Source organism: Phlebotomus argentipes, unplaced genomic scaffold (genome assembly GCF_947086385.1).
Source record: "Phlebotomus argentipes unplaced genomic scaffold, Phlebotomus argentipes genome assembly contig_5, whole genome shotgun sequence".
Lineage (NCBI taxonomy): Eukaryota > Metazoa > Arthropoda > Insecta > Diptera > Psychodidae > Phlebotomus > Phlebotomus argentipes.
The window spans coordinates 6603086-6623261 of NW_026776165.1; the positions used below are offsets into that span (position 1 = coordinate 6603086).

The 20176-nt window shown below is 44.9% G+C and overlaps 7 protein-coding genes across 7 annotated transcripts in view; 3 read left to right on the forward strand and 4 right to left on the reverse strand.

Moving 5' to 3' along the window:
- Positions 1–714: 714 nt before the first annotated feature.
- Positions 715–2825, reverse strand: LOC132265665 (lipid scramblase CLPTM1L). The gene is made up of 2 exons (XM_059766417.1): positions 2434–2825; positions 715–2161 (listed from the first exon to the last, which is right to left on the reverse strand). The coding sequence occupies exons 1-2, from the start codon at positions 2691–2693 to the stop codon at positions 820–822; spliced, it is 1602 nt and encodes a 533-aa protein (XP_059622400.1). The 5' UTR covers positions 2694–2825; the 3' UTR covers positions 715–819.
- Positions 2826–2953: 128 nt separating this feature from the next.
- On the forward strand, positions 2954–4121 carry LOC132255683 (iodotyrosine deiodinase). Its single transcript, XM_059751801.1, has 3 exons — positions 2954–3161; positions 3226–3411; positions 3613–4121. Exons 1-3 carry the CDS (start codon positions 2966–2968, stop codon positions 4110–4112), a joined length of 882 nt encoding a protein of 293 aa, XP_059607784.1. The 5' UTR covers positions 2954–2965; the 3' UTR covers positions 4113–4121.
- Positions 4122–4207: 86 nt separating this feature from the next.
- On the reverse strand, positions 4208–5468 carry LOC132255685 (STING ER exit protein). The gene is made up of 3 exons (XM_059751802.1): positions 5204–5468; positions 4752–5146; positions 4208–4363 (listed from the first exon to the last, which is right to left on the reverse strand). Exons 1-3 carry the CDS (start codon positions 5466–5468, stop codon positions 4208–4210), a joined length of 816 nt encoding a protein of 271 aa, XP_059607785.1.
- A 14-nt stretch (positions 5469–5482) lies between these two features.
- LOC132255682 (ubiquitin carboxyl-terminal hydrolase nonstop) lies at positions 5483–7855 on the reverse strand. The gene is made up of 4 exons (XM_059751800.1): positions 7600–7855; positions 7114–7541; positions 5781–6659; positions 5483–5711 (listed from the first exon to the last, which is right to left on the reverse strand). Exons 1-4 carry the CDS (start codon positions 7717–7719, stop codon positions 5660–5662), a joined length of 1479 nt encoding a protein of 492 aa, XP_059607783.1. The 5' UTR covers positions 7720–7855; the 3' UTR covers positions 5483–5659.
- Positions 7856–8107: 252 nt separating this feature from the next.
- LOC132266020 (tryptophan--tRNA ligase, mitochondrial) lies at positions 8108–10177 on the reverse strand. The gene is made up of 3 exons (XM_059766844.1): positions 9993–10177; positions 9506–9927; positions 8108–8980 (listed from the first exon to the last, which is right to left on the reverse strand). The coding sequence occupies exons 1-3, from the start codon at positions 10068–10070 to the stop codon at positions 8362–8364; spliced, it is 1119 nt and encodes a 372-aa protein (XP_059622827.1). The 5' UTR covers positions 10071–10177; the 3' UTR covers positions 8108–8361.
- Positions 10178–11035: 858 nt separating this feature from the next.
- On the forward strand, positions 11036–14762 carry LOC132255890 (lysosomal alpha-mannosidase-like). The gene is made up of 6 exons (XM_059752062.1): positions 11036–11197; positions 11261–11631; positions 11702–11844; positions 11929–12128; positions 12187–12320; positions 12611–14762. Exons 1-6 carry the CDS (start codon positions 11036–11038, stop codon positions 14760–14762), a joined length of 3162 nt encoding a protein of 1053 aa, XP_059608045.1.
- A 1789-nt stretch (positions 14763–16551) lies between these two features.
- LOC132256591 (rab11 family-interacting protein 3) overlaps positions 16552–20176 on the forward strand; it is a 29077-nt gene continuing 25452 nt past the window's right edge. Inside the window, exon 1 of the mRNA XM_059753094.1 lies at positions 16552–17063. The gene's annotated coding sequence lies outside the window, so the exon portion shown is untranslated. The remainder of the gene's footprint in view (positions 17064–20176) is intronic.

Here is a 20176-nt window from a genome sequence, read left to right on the forward strand (position 1 = left end):
ATAAATGATTGTAAATTTGCAGTCAACAAGGATAAAGACACGCTCTTAGCGTTTTCGACTTGGTTTTCTGCAATATTTATTGGATTTATGTACAGTAGAGTCAGGAAAAATAGATCTCATGCAGAAATTCTTATTTAAATTCCATTTGTTCGGATTAAATTGAAGATTTTAAGATTGAGAAAAAACAGAAATAAGACGTGTACAACGGAGAAAAATAAACTCAATGAATGCGATTTTTAATCTTCCGCCAAAATTAATTATCTCTTCTGAGATTAAACGCTTTAATATACAAAAAAAAAATTAAAACTACAAATCTTTTAACCGATTTTAGACACTTTAATTATTATTTCTTCTAGAAATTATCATTCCTTTAAGAATAGGTGGATCTATTTTCCTGACAGCGACAGTATCATTACATGTATTTATAAAGTCAGTGTTAAATTGTGTTTGATTTAAGGGAAATATTTAGGTCTTTTCCACGCATTTAACACCCACTTTCACCACCCACGGAATACAGCGAGTGCCAGAGTGAAGAGCGCCGAGGAAATGTAATAGTTTTCCGCACCCTCGAGAAAAGCGATTAAGATGATTGATTGATTGGTCTCTCTTTTGTCTGAGAGGCCTTTTTTCCTAGCAGTGCAGTTTGTCTTGTCATCATCAATTCCTCGCGCGTAGAATGGGGCGAAACCATCGAGAATTGATACAATTCGGGGATGCATTGGTGTAAATTTATTCAAAGTGAAGCTAATAATCCCGGAAATTACTTAATTTCCGACCAACAAATCGATCAATTGAATTCACACACGCGCGCCAAATACTCTAGTCACTCTTCTTGTCCCGCCGCTCCTCCTCGTACTCGTCCATGTGCTCAGACGTGTCCACGCGGTTCTTGTCCACCGGATAGAGCCAGCGCTGGTACAGGTAGATGACGAAGATGACGTCGTCGCGGAAGCACGCCAGCCGATGGGCCGTTGGCATCGTGATGATGAAGGCGAAGATGTCGTTGATGAACGTGTTGAAGGCCTTGTACATGAACGAGCGCCACGGTAGCGTGGCCACGGACTTGAGCTTGTAGTTGATGAAGAGCTGCGGCAACATGAAGAGGAAGCCGAACGCGTACACGCCGTTCACCATGGAATTGATGGCCCACGAGTACCAGCTCTTGTGCGACTGATAGAGCAGCGAGTACAGCGCCCCGGCCGCGCACAGCGGATAGAGGAGGTAGCTCAGGTAGCGCATCGCCTGCTTGTCGAAGTCCTTCGTCAGCCTCTCCACGCGCTTCTCCGTCTCCTGGCGCACCGTGAAGCCGCGCCGCAGGCTGAACTCCACGCGCAGGATCTTCTTGCACTTCCACAGCTCGATCAGCGTGCCCACGGCCACGGGGATCAGCACGATCATGGACGTCTTCTCGTCCAGCAGGTGCAGCAGGATGATCACCTGGCTGAAGCCGCGCCACAGCACCGTGCGCACCGATAAGCCGGCGTAGTTGCGCTTGCGCCGCCAGAAGTTCACGTCATTCTTGAAGGCCAGGAAGTCGAAGAGCAAGTGAATGCTGCCCACGAACACCGTGCCGCACAGGATGTACACGTTTGTGTCCGAGAAGATGCCCTTCACCTCGTCAATGTCCTTCTTGCTGAAGCCCAGCGCCTCCAGCGAGCGCATGGCGTGATTCACGTGCGCAATCAGCCGGAACTTGCCGATTCCCAGCGGCGCATACATGATCTCCAGCTCGAACGCCTCCATTCCGCGCTTGATCTGCAGCAAATCGTCAAATCTGTCCCTCAGCGTATCGCTCTGGAACACAGGCAGGTACTCGTTGTGCCTGGTGACGCGCACCAGGCCAGACATCTCGGCTGGAATGTCGTGCTGCGACAGACTGATGTTGTCCGCCAGAATGCCAAAGTGCACACGCGTCCGCAGATGGCTCACCGGTCGCTGCTGCGGCGGCTTCTTCTCCGCCTCCTGGCCGTCGTCCGTGATGAGGTTGAACGTCGAGTGCTTCGGCACCACGTGCTCCGTGAGCGCGATTCTGTGGATCACAGCCAGATCGTCGCGGCGCCGATTCCACACGATCGGATCGCCGTCGTCCACGGCCAACACCACATGCATGAACAGTGTCCCGTTCCTGCGCGTCTTCGCCGGGATAGCAATGTTCAGATTCCTGGAAAGAAGTGGTGAAAAGTGGGCTTTTAAACTATCACAGCGGCGATAATTTTTATGCCGCTTTTAAGTACAGAAGAAGAATAACATCACTGGACGTGAAATTCATGAAACTGTATTAATATTTGTAATTCTAAAGAGAATGAGAAGCAATTTTCGACACAGCGAAGAACCTAAACTGTAAAGCAATATCAAGAGAGTGAGATGGAAATCCAAGCTGAACACATCTCAGCTTGCGCCATCATTTTCGCCACGAAACCGTGAAGAACTCACCGTGAGAAAGACTCCTTGAAGTCGAAGGGCTTCACTGTGGCCACTTCTGTGATCTCAGTGGTGATGGGGTTCTTAGTCGTGGAGGTGAACAGGGCCATCTGCAGCTTGGGCAGCTCCTCCTTGGCCAGGATGGACGTGAAGCAGGGCGGGCGTGTGCAAACAGGTGCCGAGAAGATCTGCGCCAGCACCCAAATGGAGTGCGCGATGTAGCACATGAACACGACGCCCAGGATTGTCGTCAGCGACGGGAATTTCGGCATGATTGCTCTCTTTCACAGTTTAACAGCCTCTGGCACACGCACTATGGCATTTTCTGGACGGACGGCGTGAATTATCGCAGCTTTGCCTCTGCCACACTCGAGAGATGCCTGGAAACAGCCGGAAAAACAATGTGTGATGACGTTTCGTGGCGTTGGAACTTCCAGCCAGTCGCCTTCCAAGCGGTTCTCAAGCCCTGGAAGTTCATGGCGCTCAAATTTAACCACCGCCTCAGCATGAGAAATCCTCACTTGGTGCCCGAAAGTGAGTGAAAATGGATCTCTTCTCGCAGAAGAACATCATTGTTGAGTATTGGCAGTACTTCTTGCCGCTCTTCACGCTCGGATTGAGTCTCTTCCTGCTGAATTTCACGCGGAAGCCCAAGCAGCCACACCAGGAGCCCGTGGAGCGAGATCTCGACCCATCCGAGACGGAGTCCAGGAAGAAGGTCACCGAGGATGATGTTAATTGTGAGGAGTGACTGGATTAATTGGGGATTTCAATTGGTTTCAATTAACACAACTTTGCCGGCAGATGAGGCAGACGTTCTTACGCCGGCGCTCGAGGGCGTGGGTCATCGGCCCTACAAGGGCATTAGCGTGACCTTTCCCGGAGGAATTGACAAGTTCTACGAGATGGTCAACGACCGCCGCAGCATCAGGAAGTACAGCAAGCGTCCAGTCGATTGGCGCCTCGTGGAGAGATGCATTCACGCCGCAGGTGAGTTTCTAGGGCCGATATTCTTCCCTCGTCTCGCTAGATGTCTAGTAAACTTCGCGATAAGCACGTGGAAAGCCCCACTCGATGCCGCCCCCACAATTACCAAATCTGCTGGTGGTCTGCGTAATCCTTATCGCGCGCCATTGTCTCGCGCCGCCGCGATAACATCGCCGTTCTTGACTCTGCCGCCTCTATTTTTAGGCACTGGGCCAAGTGGCGCTCACACGGAGCCGTGGACGTTCTGCGTGGTGTCGGACGCCGACACGAAGGAGCAAATCCGGGAGATCATTGAGCAGGAGGAGTACACGAACTACGCGCAACGCATGTCGCGCCAGTGGACGACGGATCTGCAGCCGCTGAGGACGAATCACATCAAGGAGTACCTCACGGACGCGCCGCACCTCGTGCTGGTGTTCAAGCAGGGCTACAGCTTCCGCGAGGACGGCAGGAAGAAGCAGCACTACTACAACGAGATCTCCGTCGCCATCTCCGTGGGCATTCTCCTGTGCGCCTTCCAGAGCGCCGGACTCAACTCCCTCGTCACGACGCCACTCAACTGCGGCCCGGCGCTCAGATCCCTGCTCAACCGACCTGCACAGGAGAAGCTGCTCGTCCTGCTGCCCGTGGGCTACGCAGCGGACGACTGCGAGGTGCCGGACATCCACAGGAAGCCAGTGGACGAGATTCTGGTCAAGTACTGACATACACTTTATCGCTCAAGCGCTTCGGCCAAGGAGAAGAGGTCACAATAAACACTTTCCCAGTGAAATCTCTATTTCTTTCTTCTGCGCTCATCTCACATATCGATAAGAGTTCCGCGGGCTTTTTTGCTCTGACTCGGGCCAGCTTCGCTCTCCGCCTTCTGTGTGCTCTCCACCAACTTGCCCGACTTCCTATGCAGCTGCTTCTCAATGATCCTCGCATTGTTCGCGTAACTGTCCGCGATTTCGCGCTGAAAAGACACAAATCAGTTGCATCAGCAAATGCCGTATTATCTTGCCTCATAGATCCAAACACTGGATTAATTTACTCCATGATAATTGATGTTTTCAGCGCGACAACACATTTATGATCGTGTTTTTTTCTTAGAAATCTCTCGACTTTAGCTATCAAAATTAGATAATTCTACAAGATGCTTTGACTGCTAGCAAATTAGCGAGATAAGCACGACGGCAACGACCAAACTAGAACAACCAATTTTAACCGTCATAATTATGCTTCTAAGATTTCAAATTCACATTGAAACAGGACTTTAAAACGCCCCCTTAGGCGCTAAATTCCATTGTAATTTGTCCGGAAATTTCCCAAAGCAACTTGATCTCAATTAGCTGACAACTCACCGCCTCGATTTCGTCCTCCTCCTCGTCAATTGTGGACACCGTGACCGAGCTGAACTTGCCCATGTTCTTCGTGTGCTTCGTGACCATGATCTTCCGCGGCGCCGACTGCGCCACTTGCTGGAACACGTCGATGGTCGGCACGTTATCTGTGGCCACTCGCGAGGACACCAGAGCGCCCCTGAAGATGAACGTGACGTTGCTGCCGTTGCTGTGCCGATAGTAGAGCGGCAGGGAGCAGCGCTTGCACTTCATCCTGTACTGTCGCTCAATCCCTTTCGGCCGCCGAATGTAGGTCGTCTCGTCCGGAACGCTGGTGATCTTGTGCGCGTGATGCGAGCCATCGATGACTCTGGCGCCGTCCGCCTGGCGCAAGGGCAGCTTCTCGATCTGGCAATCTGGGAATTAGACAGATTTCATCAAGAGATCGTCGCCTATGCGAAGGGAAAACTCACCCAATATCAAGGACATCATTCCACACAAGCAGTAATAGATGTTCAGTGGCTTCGTCTCATTGTACTCCTCCTGATCCTTCGAATCCGAGCACACAATACTCCGCGAGACGACTTTGGGCATTTTTAATCCCGTTTTCAATCGTATAAACAACACTCCTCGCAAAATCTCGTTTTGTTTACATTTTGGCACGTCAAAAGCAACTGAACCGATTGGAAAGCACTGGAAGGCGCCGCTGGAAGGGACATTTAAAAATGCCGGTCTCATTCAACGGCTTTCAATTGCTGAATTTAATTTATTATGTAGAAAAAACTACGCTACTTATAATTTCAGTTATGCGCTACGCTCTAAAAATTGTAAATATATTATGTTTGAGCGCCTCAGCAGAGACGCCAATTCCAGAGAAGTTTCCAGGCTAAACTGTTTCGCATTGAAACACACTAAAAGTACGCGCGATCTCAGATTTTCCCCTCGTATTCAAGTATCTTCTTGTGGTAGAACAGCAAATATCTGCAAGAGGGAGAGAGAGAGAGAGGGCGTTTTAGGGGCGCAACATTGAGCTGGCGGCCTGAGTCTCACCCTTCACTGTCCAGGACCTGCTTCAGCGTGGCCGTGGTGATGATGTGGTCGTCACACTTGACCCACACGTCCTTCTGGTGGCGCACATAGGCGATGTAGTGGCCGGTTTCCATCGTGCCGGTGTGGTTGATCACAGCATAGAGTGAGTACCGGAAGTCCGTGAGGCCGTCAGTCTTGTGGGACATGAAGGGCGTCATGTCCAGCTCGGCCGGGAATGAGATGAACGTGGAGATCTTCTTGTCAATGAGGTCCGAGTGCTCGAAGCGCTTGAGGTGGAAGCTCGCCACGATTGGCAGCGTGCGCATGGAGAACTGCTTCGTGGACTCTTGGTGGCTCTTGCACGACGAGCACTCGATCTTGGCGCTGGGCCCCAGGTGCTCCGCCCGCGTGAAGCGCTCCAGGCAGTCGAGGAGGGACTTGGGCGGGCCGCAGCCCTGGTGCGTCTCGCCCAGGTCCAGCGAGATGTCCCAGAAAGGATCGATGGTGGTGCTCACGCCCTTGCACAGCTGGCACACCACGTCACTCTGCAGGCGGCCCGTGAAGATCTGGTCGATGATGCAGTTGCAGCGCATCGAGCCGTCGCCATCGGAGGCGCCCTTGCGCGGCGCCGCCAGCACGACGCCTTTATCACAGTCCACGGAGTTCTTGCAGTGGCGATGCATGATGTTGAGCGTGGCCATGAGGAACTCGTGGGCGTCCTGCTGCTCGTAGCCGGCCAGGTGGTGGGCGTGCGTCCAGATGAGATGCAGCAGCCGGTGGAGCGACAGTGGCGCGCGCGCACCCGAGTAGAACTCCTGGAACAGACGCGATACCTCGCACACCAGACACTTCATGCTCGACTCGATGCTGCACTCGTGCTTCTCCGACAGGAAGTAGTCTCTGCAAGGAAATTGCAATTAAATTTCCCCGCTCGAACTTCCTTATTCAATTTCCCGCACAAGTCAATGCAGTCTTGGAATCTAATTAGCCATGGAAGAATGTCCTTCTTGACTGCACACTTCAGCAGACGATTGTTTAGGGGAAAGTGGAGTAATTCATGCTACAAATTGAGGATTTTCCAAAATGATGACAAAACTTTTTTTTGATGAAACTTTACAAATTATCAAATATCTCTTTCAGTGTTTCCAGTGTGCAAAAAAAGCGATTGTTTCCATATTTCATTCATAAGAACGTGGAAAACATGACACTGTCTTACGAAATTGCATAGGAACACCATAAGACGCTCTGAATTTTGCGTCTTTGTCGCAAAAAAAAGTTTCGCAGCGAAGGAAAAATCCTTACATCCCCGCCCACTAAAATGCTCCGCCCACTCGCTGTCAAAGCGTCAACAGACCTTAGCAGAGGCGTGTGGATGAGCGCCTGCACGATGCAGTTCATGAAGCACGTCTTGCCGAGGTTCAGCAGGCCTCGAAGCCCAATGCTGCTCAGCGGTGTCACCATTCGCCTCTTTGGGTGGCTCCTCAGCAGCTCCACCTCGACTCTGGAGGGCATCCAGGGGCGCCAGGAGATGCTCTTGTTCAGGCTGCGCGCCTCGCGCATCAGGTGCTGCCTGGCGATATCCTGGCACTCGCGATCGTAGATGAAGTCCCTGCACATGTGGCAGTAGATCATACTGTGGCTGAGCTCCAGGCCGATGCAGTGCTTGGACGTCGTCATGTGGTCCAGAAAGTGTGGCCCGCGGCAGGCGAAGAAGATGCAGTGCAGGCACGCGTACAGCTGCGGACCCGATCCACCGCACACGTAACAAAGGCACGACAGAGCCTGCAAGGGATGCTGTGTGAGTGCGTGCGCTCTCGCGGCCACGAGGGAGTTTATTTACCTTTCTGCGGCGAGCCTCCTTGGACACACACGCGCTGAAGTAGGCATTGACAAAGCGAAAGGAGTCGCGGTTGAATTCCTTGAAATACGCCGCCAAGTGCTGACATCCTCCTTCGCTCATCCTTGTCACGTGTCTCTCACCGCGTGACCCAGTCCTGGGCTGCCTCTGTGCCAAATAAACGAACGAAAAAGGGTGATTTTCCCTGGTCAGCACCGCAGAAGAAATCACTTTCTTTACATATACAAACACATGTTCTTGGCCGACTGACTGACAGCCGCGTGACATCCGGGAAAGATGACAGGGGGAAATTCCCAAAACTCCCCTCACTCTGGAATGCGCATTCCAGTGGTTTAAAATCCAACGGAAACTTGTCCATTAACGCTTTCATCCGTTTTGGCGGGGAATTGCATGTTTCACGCCTGCACATTTCCCCTTCGATTCACCTTATATTAGCTCGGAATGAGAAAAGAAAAATACTAAAACACTTTCTGAAACTGTATTTGTCCTTGAATCATATTTGGCCAGAAGAAAAAGAGTTTCCCGGATATTCCGGGCATTTCCCAAGTGTATCCTGATGTTTCATGCTTGTTTGGAAACATAAAATTTGAATTTAATGGTTTTTAGGAGCCGAGACAAACGGCATTTAAGCTTCGTTATTTCCGTCGTTTTTATGCAAATTGAATGGTTAAGAAAACACATCTTAAACAGTTGTAAAAGCAATTTTTTGGTTTCCTATCTTCACAAATCATACTTTTTTTTTTACTAATTTTCCTCTATTTTCTTGCACTCTTGCCGCGAATGAGTCGTTTTGCCCAGTCCCAGTCTCTCCTTGACTGTCTGAATCGTTGCCTCTGCCAGCTCAGTGGCCACTTGAGCTCCTTCGTCCAGCACTTGACACAGATAGTCGGGATGGCGCCGGAAGTCCTCAATCCTCAGCCGGATGGGCGTCAAGTGTTCCACCACAGCTTCCGCCACTCTGGCCTTGTACTTTCCCGTGTCCACATCCGTGTTCATCTCGCAGATTTCTTCGGGCGACCACTGACTCATCAGCGAGTGAATTGTGATCAGATTCGAGACGCCCGGACGGTTTTCCGGATCGAACGTCACGGCGGACGTGAAGTCTGTCACGGCCTTCTTCACCTTCTCCACCACAGCGTCCGGCGAGTCGGTGAGGAGGATTGTCGCCTTGGGATCCGCATCTGATTTCGACATCTTCCTCGTCGGCTCACGCAGACTCTTGATCCTGTTGCTCAAGTCGTCCGCCACCAGAGCGTGACAGTGCGGAAATGTGGCGCCAAACTTGGTGTTGAACGTCTTAGCGAGGTGCTGAGCCAGCTGTAGGTGCTGCACTTGATCCTCCCCGACAGGAACATGAGTCGCCCTGCACGAGAAGAAGGAATGGAGTGATGAGCAAGCTTACAAACGACGCATGTTGATTTTCTAAATTTGGACCCTTAAATTTAAGGTTCGGCAGAACCCTTAGTCCTTAAGTTGCGGTTCGTTGCAAAGGTCTTAGTGCCAGTTATGGTATAGTAAAATTTGGAGCCGATTCATGCTATAAGAGCTGAGAAAAGGAGGAAAATTTCGTTCTAGGAATGTTCAAAATGGCGGACAAGGATTTCTTGTATTTCGACGACTTTTAGCTTTTACCGTTTAGACGCTACGAATCTATTTACGATGGAGAAACAGTCAATCACGAATAAATGCTAAATTTCGTCATATTTGTCCTCCCCGATTCCTTCTCCTTGATTTTCTGCACTTCAGAGCAGATCATCGAGCATGTGTCGCACGCTGGCCAAGACTGCATATGCTTGAGATGCAGAGGCCGTATTGGAGACAAATTCCACGGTTATTGGAACGATTGGAACAATTGAAGGGGAAGAAGGGATTTCTTCGTGTGTCTTACTTATAGAGTAGAATATCTGCTGCCTGAAGCACCGGATAGACAAACAATCCCAGCGGGATTTCCTTGACCTTCGCCGATTTCTCCTTGAACTGCGGCAAATGCCCAAGGCGAGCCATTGTCGTGTGACAGCCCAAAATCCATCCCAATTCCGCGTGCTGCTTCACGTCCGACTGGAGGAATAGCGTGGATTTCTTCGGGTCAATGCCGCAAGCCAATAGAGATGCCGTCACGCCCAGGATGTTCTCCCTCAAGCCGGCAGGATCCTGAGGCAGCGTGATTGAGTGCAGATCCACAATGCAGTACGTGACGTCTTCGCCGGCATTTTGCAGATTCACCCACTGAGAAATCGCCCCCAGGTAGTTCCCAATGTGAAGTCCACCCGTCGGTTGGATACCGGAGAAGATTTTCCTGGGCCAGGTGGGCTGAAAATACCAAATAACCGGATGAATTCCTCGGGAAAAACATTAGCGCGCGCTTCTCTGCAAACCTTCTTGGCGCTGCAGAAAAGACGAGAATTCAGTGATTTAACACATTTCACAGGCTGAAGTACTCTAATGGCTATCATGCTTCCTAAATACACGGAAAAACTAGAATTTCCCGTCGCAATTCTGCACAAATAAGGCAGCAAATTGCATATGAGCTTCAAAACAATGCTCCCTAACCCAACTTTTACTCTGACACACACAAAACACGCGGCGAATTGCGGCGAAAAGCGCGTGCTTCGGCATTCCTTCTGCAAAATCACAGCTATTGTATTCAAAATCAACTCAATAATTTCTTATTTAGGACTACAAAAGGGTTCAATAAATATTCAAATAGTTCATTTAGAAGCTTTTACTAGAAAAAAAAATTAGTTGTCAAGATTGGCTATAAACTCAAATTACTGATTCAATAGCAAAATCACCTAGAAAATTTTCGGAAAAATAATTTCAAGGCCTAAATTATCATTCTTGAGATTGAGATTATGAGAAAATGATAATATCTAATATCGATACTCCAGATCGAGACGTTTCCAAAATGGTGTTAAACTTATCTGTCGAAGCCATAGAATCAGAGTTATAACAATTTGAATTTCAAAAGTTGAATTTTATATTGCATTTGAAAATTTTCATGCTTTCTTTCCATCTTACTAAATCCAGTTGGCCATGGAAGTGAAAAATTGTTAATCCCAACTGGATACCATAAGTAAGAACGCGCGAAACGTGTGCTTATCCACATTTTTTCTTATCAAAATTGTATGTTTTACCAATTCTACATTCAAATTAACTTGAATTATCATCAGTTTCGAAATATTTTATTTAGAAAATTAGAATAAATGGTCAACGTACATTTAATTCAAGAGATTTTGCTTTATACGAATTCATAGAGATTACAAATTTTCGAATAATGATTACAGATTATGGATTAATGAGTAGATTTCGTGGAAAATGGGGAAAATGCCGTTCTTAAGTTGTTTGATAAAGACGAAAACGGGACTTTGTGGACACTTTGGATGAATTTGCCATTCTCTGGATTATAAGTGGCTCCAAAATGGATTTTCTTCAGTTGTTGCTGTACACTTCGACTGTTTGGACGGCGATTCAACTGCTCAACATGAAAGTTCTTCCACTGCTTCTGTGTCTGACTACAGTGATCTGTGTTTCCGTGGCGTTTTCCAGCGGCCGATCTCGGACGCCTCAGTGCGGCTATGATGTAGGTTCAGTTGGAGAATTTAGAGTCTTGGTTGATCTTGACTGAATTGTGCGTGCTTTGCAGAGCTGTCCCAAGCTCGATCCCTCGAGAATCAACGTTCACATCGTGCCGCACACGCACGACGACGTGGGATGGCTCAAGACTGTGGATCAGTACTACTATGGGAGTCGCAGCAACATCCAGAAGGCCGGCGTGCAGTACATCCTGGACACTGTTGTGCAAGCTCTGCTCGCTGATCCCGAACGTCGCTTCATTTACGTGGAGTCGGCGTTCTTTTTCAAGTGGTGGCGCGAGCAGACGTCGGATCTGCGAGATAAGGTGAAGCAACTGGTGGAAGAGGGTCGCCTGGAGTTCATTGGGGGCGCTTGGAGTATGAATGATGAGGCTATTGTCCACTACCAATCCGTCATAGATCAGTTCACATATGGATTGAAGTAAGAACCTGCACTTTTACACTTTGCTGTTGAGATTTCAGCAGTTTGTAGATGATTTCTATCTTCGCAGACGATTGAATGACACCTTTGGACAATGTGCACGTCCACGCGTCGGCTGGCAAATTGATCCTTTTGGCCATACTCGAGAAATGGCATCGCTTTTCGCTCAAATGGGCTTTGATGGGATGTTCTTCGGGCGTCTGGATTATCAAGGTAAATTGCAAATTACCATTAATAAGACTCATGTAATTTTTACAATACAGCCAATGTCTGACTATGTGTCTCCTCCGTGTGCAGACAAGACACAGAGACTGCAGAAGAAGGAGGCGGAGATGATTTGGAGAGGAAGTGCAAATTTAGGAGCGGCTTCTGATCTCTTCACTGGCGTTTTGTACAATAATTATGGCCCACCGCCTGGCTTTTGCTTTGACATTCTGTGCTCAGATGAACCAATGATAGATGATCCTGACAGTCAGGACTACAATATCGATAGAAGAGTAAGTTTATCGTGCACAGCAAGTGAGTTTCTAGATCACTAATCATCGTTACATTCAGCTGGATTCATTCTTCAAATACGTTTCACAACAATCCCGGAGTTATCGTACAAGAAACATCATTATCACGAGCGGAGGGGATTTCACTTACATGGACGCCAATGTGTACTTTAAGAATCTAGACAAACTCATCAGGTAACTAAGTTTCATGCCAAACTCACAGATTCACGACAGTCTTGATCCTGCGATCATGTGGCTTGCAAATATGGCGAAATCTGACCGTCCGTCCGTCCGTCTGTCGCTTGTAAATGGACTTGTAGCGCGGTTTTCTTTTAAAACCGGAGTTATGGTGGTTTGAAATTATTCTATTAAAACAGGGTTTGCCGGGTTGATCAGATTTTTAGTTGTCACCAATAAGCGTTTGCTTATCACGTCCTTTTCATTTCAAACTACGTTCCAAACCGTCTATTCTTGGTATATTCTAGATACGCTAATGAAGCGCAGAAGAATGGATCGGATTTCAATTTGGTTTACTCAACTCCAAGTTGCTATCTTAAATCCCTTCACGATGCTCAGATAACTTGGCCTACGAAGACTGATGACTTCATTCCTTATGCTTCTGATCTTCACTCCTTCTGGACTGGATATTACACATCCAAGCCAGCCTTGAAGCGTCTAGAGAGAATTGGAAATAACTTTCTTCAGATTTGCAAGCAATTGACGACATTTGCAGCGGAGAAATCTGAGAAATCCTTAAAATCACACTTGGACTACTTCAGTGAAGTCATGGGCATCTTGCAGCATCACGATGCTGTCACAGGAACATCCAAGGAGCACGTTACTAAGGACTATACAGTCAAGATTTCCTCAGCTTTGAACAAATGTTCTGATTCAGCGAAAATCGTCCTGAATCAGCTATCGAAAGGAGATACGTTTGACTTTGATAGCTGTCTTCTGCTCAATGTTTCGCACTGTGAAATCTCCGAAACCAAGCAGAAGTTCATGGTGACAGTTTACAACGCTTTGGCGCAATCAACGAGTCACTACGTCAGAATTCCTGTTAATGAAAACTATTCTTACGAAGTAATTGATCACAGATCAGTTACAATTTCACATCAAATTGTTTCTGTGCCGCCGCAAGTCACGGCTTTGCATCCTGAGCAAGGAAGTGGCTGTGAATTGGTGTTCTTGGCAACAGAAATCCCGCCAGTGGGCTACAAATCCTTCTTTATCGTTCGCACTCCTTCGCATGAAGAATCTAGTGATTCTCCGAAGATTGCATTTGATCAGATAAGTTCAGATGGACTTCAGGAGTCGCCTAAAGACAGTGATGTGGTTACAATTGGGAATAAGTACTTAAGTGTTGTGTTTGACGCAGAAGGACTCGTAAGCAGCATTTCCTTGGCAGACGGATCTAAGCACAAACTGAGTCAGAACTTCTTCTACTACGAAGGAGCCGACAGAGGCAATGGGATGGCGGGTAATCGTAACTCAGGAGCCTATGTCTTCAAACCGAAGAGTTCTGAGCGTCTCGTAGCGAAGCAGGTGAGCGTTAAGGTGATCAAAGGTCCGCTAGTTGAGGAGGTGCATCAGATCTTTAACGACTGGGTTAGTCAGATTGTTAGGGTCTATCGAGACTACAACCACGTAGAATTTGAATGGTTGATCAACACAATTCCGGTTAAAGATAGAATTGGGAAGGAGATTGTCTCGCGTTTTGTGTCTGACATTGCGAGCTCTAGGACATTCTATACGGACTCCAATGGCCGCGAAATGATACGTCGCGTGAGAAATCAAAGGGAAACGTGGAATTTGCTGCTTCAAGAGAAGATATCTGGAAACTACTATCCTGTAACAACGAATATTGCAATTGAGGATCTAGAGAAGAGACTTTCCGTCCTCACGGATCGCGCTCAGGGTGGCAGTAGTCTTCAAGATGGCGCAGTTGAGTTAATGGTGCATCGTCGGTTGCTTCATGATGACGCTTTTGGCGTAGGTGAACCTCTCAATGATCCTAATCCCATCAGAGGAAAGCACTTCCTGCTCTTCGGGAAACTGGACAGTGTTCCGACTATGGCGGCACGAGAGCGCTTTCTGCAGGCTGAGAAGCTCCTCTCGCCCTGGCTCTTCTTCAGTGACGCATCCTCCTATGAGTACGAAGACTGGCGTAAGATCTCCAGCCATCTCTGGTCCGGCATGACTCTGTCTCTGCCTCAAAATGTGAAGCTCCTGACTCTTGAGCCCTGGGATGAGCAAAGCTTCCTCGTGCGCTTCGAACACATCCTTGAGCACACAGACGATCCGGAATATTCCAAGAGTGTCACCTTCAACTTCAAGGACGTCTTTGGATTGAACTTCGATATCAACAATATTGAGGAAATGACACTGGCTGGTAATCAACGTCTTCAGGAGAATATCGAAAGTCGATTCACGTTCAAGCCTGATCAAGAGTCTGACAATGCTTCTGTCTTTGGGAAGAAGAAGCGTCAAACAGCGGCCGAGGAGCTCCAATTTAATCCGGCTCAAAGGCTTCCAGATGACATCACAAAGTGGAACATCACTTTAGAACCCATGCAGATCCGCACTTTTATCCTACATGTAAATCCCTCTATTAGGAACTCGGTTAATAATAAGTAAATTTGCGTTGATGAAGCGTATCTTCTATTACATATATCTCATATAAAAATGGTCAATAAAGAATTTGGCAGTCGCTAATAAATTACGTGTCTTTTATATGACCTATGTTTGACTTAAACGGAATTTAATTTATTGTTTTATCACTGAGAATCAACGGGAAACTAACTAAGAACTTTTTTAATAGAACTTTTCGACATAGAAGAATCGATCATATTATATCCCCCTTGGATGTAGAGGTATTCAACGGTTTTTCTTAGCACATATCTCAGTTTTCTTTATTTTCTCGATTGTCTTATTTTGCGTTCTTGATCTTCCTGATCATCTCATGATTTTGCATAATCCATAAAAATAAGATTCTATTGAAGAAAAAATCACTCTTAAGTTAATGATTGCATAAATTTGTACATATTGATTTTATTGCTGAACATTCATAAATATTTCGCTTGTAAAGTTTGCAAAATATATGCAATTTCTGCGGAAAATTCACCATGAAACATGATGATGAAGAAGAACAAATTTCACGCACAGGTCAAGAGAGAATATTCTTGCGCACACGATGTTCGTCTTTTTCTGCCTGCAAGCTGCATTCCAATGGGATCTTTCTCTGACATTTGCTCGCCTGACTCACTACCTGTTCGCGCTGTGGCTGAATTACCTCAATGGCCATCACACAAACACACGCGCAGGCAAGAAAACCACGAAGAGTGGCGATGAAAAAGCGCACAGGAACGGAGTTGGGAACGTCTTAAGTCGTGCAATTGTTGATTCTTGGCCTCTTCGCGATGATTAGATGTAGGAAAACCAGTTCTTGCAGTGTTGAGTTGATTCTTTTTGAGGAAAAAGACTGAATTTTCGACCAAACAGCTTTTTATTAAATTCCCAAAACAATACTCTCAATTACAGGTCCTTTTTTCATTGGGTTTCATGGACTTTTTTGGTGATCTTTGAGTGATTTCTTGTGGTTTTTCATGTGGGCAGAACTGCCTAAAATGCACTGATGGAGTCACAGTCGAGAGACCTCGACCAGAATCCCATTCGCTTCTCTCTCTCTCTCTCTCGGCGACTTGCACGACAGAGAGTTCCGTTTCCATGAGTTTGAGAATGTGTTGTTTTCGTATGCCTTTCAATTGAACACACCTTTTCTTGTGTATTTGCAACGGAAAGAAATTTCAGCTGAAATATGTACACCGCAATTTCCATGTTGAATTCATAAGATTTTCAGTACTTTCTGTATATATTCAGGAGTTTTTGAAATAATTCAAATTCAGGCGCAAGATTTGTGTCCTCTTAGTTATTATTTAGTGATTATAGTCACTTAATTTTATTTATTACACGGGATTTTCGTTTATTACACCGTCAAATTGTGACTGGGTCTTAAGACAAGACACGTGACGTTGCGAAATATCAGTCTTTTCGATTCTTGATGTAAATATCTATGAGAAGAAAGGAGGAAGAGGGACAATATAAGGACTTAAGAGAGTAATTAGTTGAGCATAACCTAAAAAATATCCTTATGTGCGCCATCTTGACGCCATGAAATATTTAAAAATAATAAAAACTAAGAAATATTGTAATTTAAAATCAGGTTGATTGGCCGAAATTCATGAAATTCTTTGTAAATTCTGAATGAAAACCCATTTAAGAAGTGAATATTGCAACTATTTCATTGCTTCCAACTCTTAAATCTTCTGTACACCATCGCCAACTGCATTGTCTCCCCCTTGAGTGTTTGCTGCCTCAACATTTTCCCACACAGTCACTCACAGTCGCGGTGTGTCTGAGCTGAGAGTGAGACAGAAATCCCCAAGTCAGTTCATTGAGTGTCTGCTGCGGTGGGTCACGTTGCTTCGCCGTCGCTCTCTCGACATTTGCCTGCGCTGCTCTTCTAAATATTCCCCAACACAGTATTTCTGTACTTCCTCGACAACGCTGCAGCTCTTCAGCAGGTGGTGTGACGGTCTCAGGAGGACTTTTCGTCTGTTCTCAATCGTGAGATGTTGGATTCTGGATTCAGTGTTGGATGTTTGTGATTTTCTTTTTTTTTTGTGGTGAAATAATCCAGCGAAAATAGCGAATTGTGTTACGTGTTGAAGTTGGTTTTCTGCTTGGCGGAGAGAGAGTGCACAAAAAGAAGTTTTAGTGCCGCAAGTGAGAGAGAGAGAGAGAGAAGAAAACAGAGACATAACGAGTTAGAGTTGAACTTTTATATAGAGTCGAGAGTGTTTTTCTCCGGTGGCCAACAAATCAGTGGATTGAGGATTGGAAATAGCGAGCAAAGAGAGTTCCGAAGGTGAATTTCAGGTGATTTCCATGCACTTTCTATGCCACAAACTCTAAGATTTTTATCACACAATTGTGTGTGAGTGCATTTTATTGTGTAAATAATAGGTGGAAAAATGGGATAAAGAGAGAAAATGTGAATTTGTATTCTTTTTTCACTATAACAAAACGTGTGGGTAAAGAAAGTTTCGCTTCTATGATTGACTAAAGTGACCCACATTCTATAATATTTCCAAGAATTTCCTTCCAAACACCAAAACTGACAATTTTCATTGGCACTTTTCAATAATTTCCCCAGCGACTCATAAAACTCCTTCACGATTGTCCTCATGTGTCGAACTACTATTAACAGCTATTTTTAGTCCTCTTGAATATCTCTAACATAGAGAGAAATTAATTTTATTTCTCAAGCACGTGACAAAATCGTCACAGTTTCACAACACAAGAGACTCAAAAGAGCGTAATTTTGTCTCAGCTCTCTTCTTCCAAGTGTGCAAAGCCAAGGGGGAAATAGTATTCGTGAAGTCTCGTTAAAATTGTGATGATTTGACGCCTTTTTTTCAACAGTTTCCAGTTAATATTTTTAAATTGTTATTCCGATGTTATTCCGAAGACAAATTTGATCTTAAATAACATAACATAACCTAGAAAAATAACAATAAGAAAATATCGACCATAATATTTCCCCCTCGTAGAAAGATATAATGAAAAAATATATATCGACATGGAAAAAGTAACAAATTAATTAGAGAAAAACTCTTCAATGAACCGCAAATTATTTCTTTCCTTCTTCCTCATGTGCAACACTTAAATGTTTTCCCAATATGCTTCAACAACTACTCTTCCTCACATTAATTGTACAACACAATGAGTTATTTTTTTGGCATTATATTATGCCAAAAAAACATCATAAAATAAAAATGATTCAAGGGAAGCACATTGAAGGTGATTTATTTGACTCCTTCGTGCGAAATTTGAGTGTTTGACTTCCAAGAAAAATATCCTCAAGTGACAAAACAGACGGTGAGAAAGGAATTTACAAGTTGCTCGAGTGTAAACAGGAAAATCCGGCAGATGTTTGACGTTGTGTGGGACAAAAGAGAAATTCTATCAACACATATTATGTGTCAAAGTGTACAAAACAATATCATATGTCTCTTGACCCAAAGGGAAGATAGAATGCCTTAAATTTGTACACCACTTGAAAATTATTAGATCAAGTTTTAGACTGTTTTCATCACTTTAATACTCTTTTTTTTTTGGGTATTTTTTCCGGTTTGTAAGTAAAAGAAAGACCCAGAAAAGGAATACTGTAAGTTTTCCAACACTTCCGCTTCTTATAATACTTTCGTTGAGCTGTACACCACTTCTGACTGTATTATCGTCCCCTCGTCTTGACCTGAACTGTGTTTGAGAGCTTAAATATCAAATACGTGATGGAAGTTATGTTTGGAAAATGAGACGATAAACTAAACTTCCGCTGGAAATTCCATAACAAATTGATGGTTTTTCTACTGACATTCAAGAACGCACCATCTTCATTTCCTTTTTCTATTGGATGAACTTGTGAAGGATTTTCCGACTGTCCAACAGATTCTCAACTTGTTATTACACTTTATTCCATCATTTTTACCAACAAAAACACATAATTTTATAGACATATTTGTGAACGCGTGTTTGTGGATAAGAATCTCTACAATCGTCTGCATGGGAAAAACGTCATTATCCTAGGTTAGGGAAGTTTGAGGACAAATGTGGGGAGCTTTTGAGGGTGGCAACCCAGTTGTGAAGCGAATCGGCGCCTCATGAATAAACTCATCCACCGCTATCGATTGTCCACATCTCGCCATACTAATTTATATTCACTCTCAATTGGTCTTCGCAGTTGGACATATTCCAGGGGATGAAAGCTTTATCTGAACTTTCCTTGTGAGACTTGCGAGACAGTTATTTATGGGAGCGATTTTCCTGATTTATTCACTGCGAAGGCAAAATTTTTGTGGAGGGGAGAGAAAAAATGGCAAGAAATCGCATATTTTTCACTTTCACTCGAATGAAAGCAATCAGAGAGAAAAAAATCAATTGATTGTCACATCTAAAAGTTCATTGAATTCACTTTAACCCTTTCGTGATGAGAAATTTGTGAACACAAAATGTCGTAAAACGATTTTTCAGCAGAAAATTTGTTATGGTCATTTTTGAACTTAGAAAATGCAATTTTTTACTTTTTTGCACTTTTACAGTGACAAATGATATTAGATGCTGAAATTTTGGAAATGTATGTAAAATTTTACATTATTGGCTATATTTTTGGATGAAAAATTACCTTTTAAATTGAGAAATTTATTTCCTTTCATCTGCGATTGACAGTTATTATCAAAATTTTGAAAATTCATGTGAAATTTAACTGACGAGAGGGTTAAAGTTCTTGTGCAGAGACAGAGAAATAGGCGCACGGAGAGCCGCCAAGTGCTCCAATTCTCTTCATGGCTGCTTTTTCTACATCGCCGACACAATAATCAATAATCAGAGAATAGTTCTGAATGGAACACACAGCAAATGCGACATGTTTGATGGGAAAATATTGATCTATTTGCAATGAAAAGGAGGGTGATTGTAAACAGTCGTGAGGAAGTTATTGTTTAACCAGCCTGAAAGAGTCTCTATTTTCTCAATTATTACTCATGTAGCGTAAATTACTTCCATGTGAGAAATATTTTAAGAATTTCCACATCTTATTGAACCTCAAAAGATGGACTTTTTGCTGAGTAATTGGAAATGCGGGATTTCCCAGGCTTTTTGTGAAGAAAATACTGTTAACATTTGAAAATTGATTTCTTTTTCCTTAAAAGGTCGAAAATCGCATCACAAGGGAGAAATAATGTACTCAGAAGTGGTGTATGATTTAGCAGAAGTATTAGGAAATGTTTAGTGGTTCATTTCTTTAATTTTCTATTGTTTATTATTACCGATAGAAATGTATTTTTGTCCATAAATGAATTTTAATATATTTTTCTGAAGCTGAGTAACGAAAAATGGTGTAAAAGTGCAACATAATCTAATTTTTTCTTACCTGTGTTTACAAGTGTCTTCATACAAATGGCTGAAGTGTCAAGAAGTGGTGAAGAGATTCA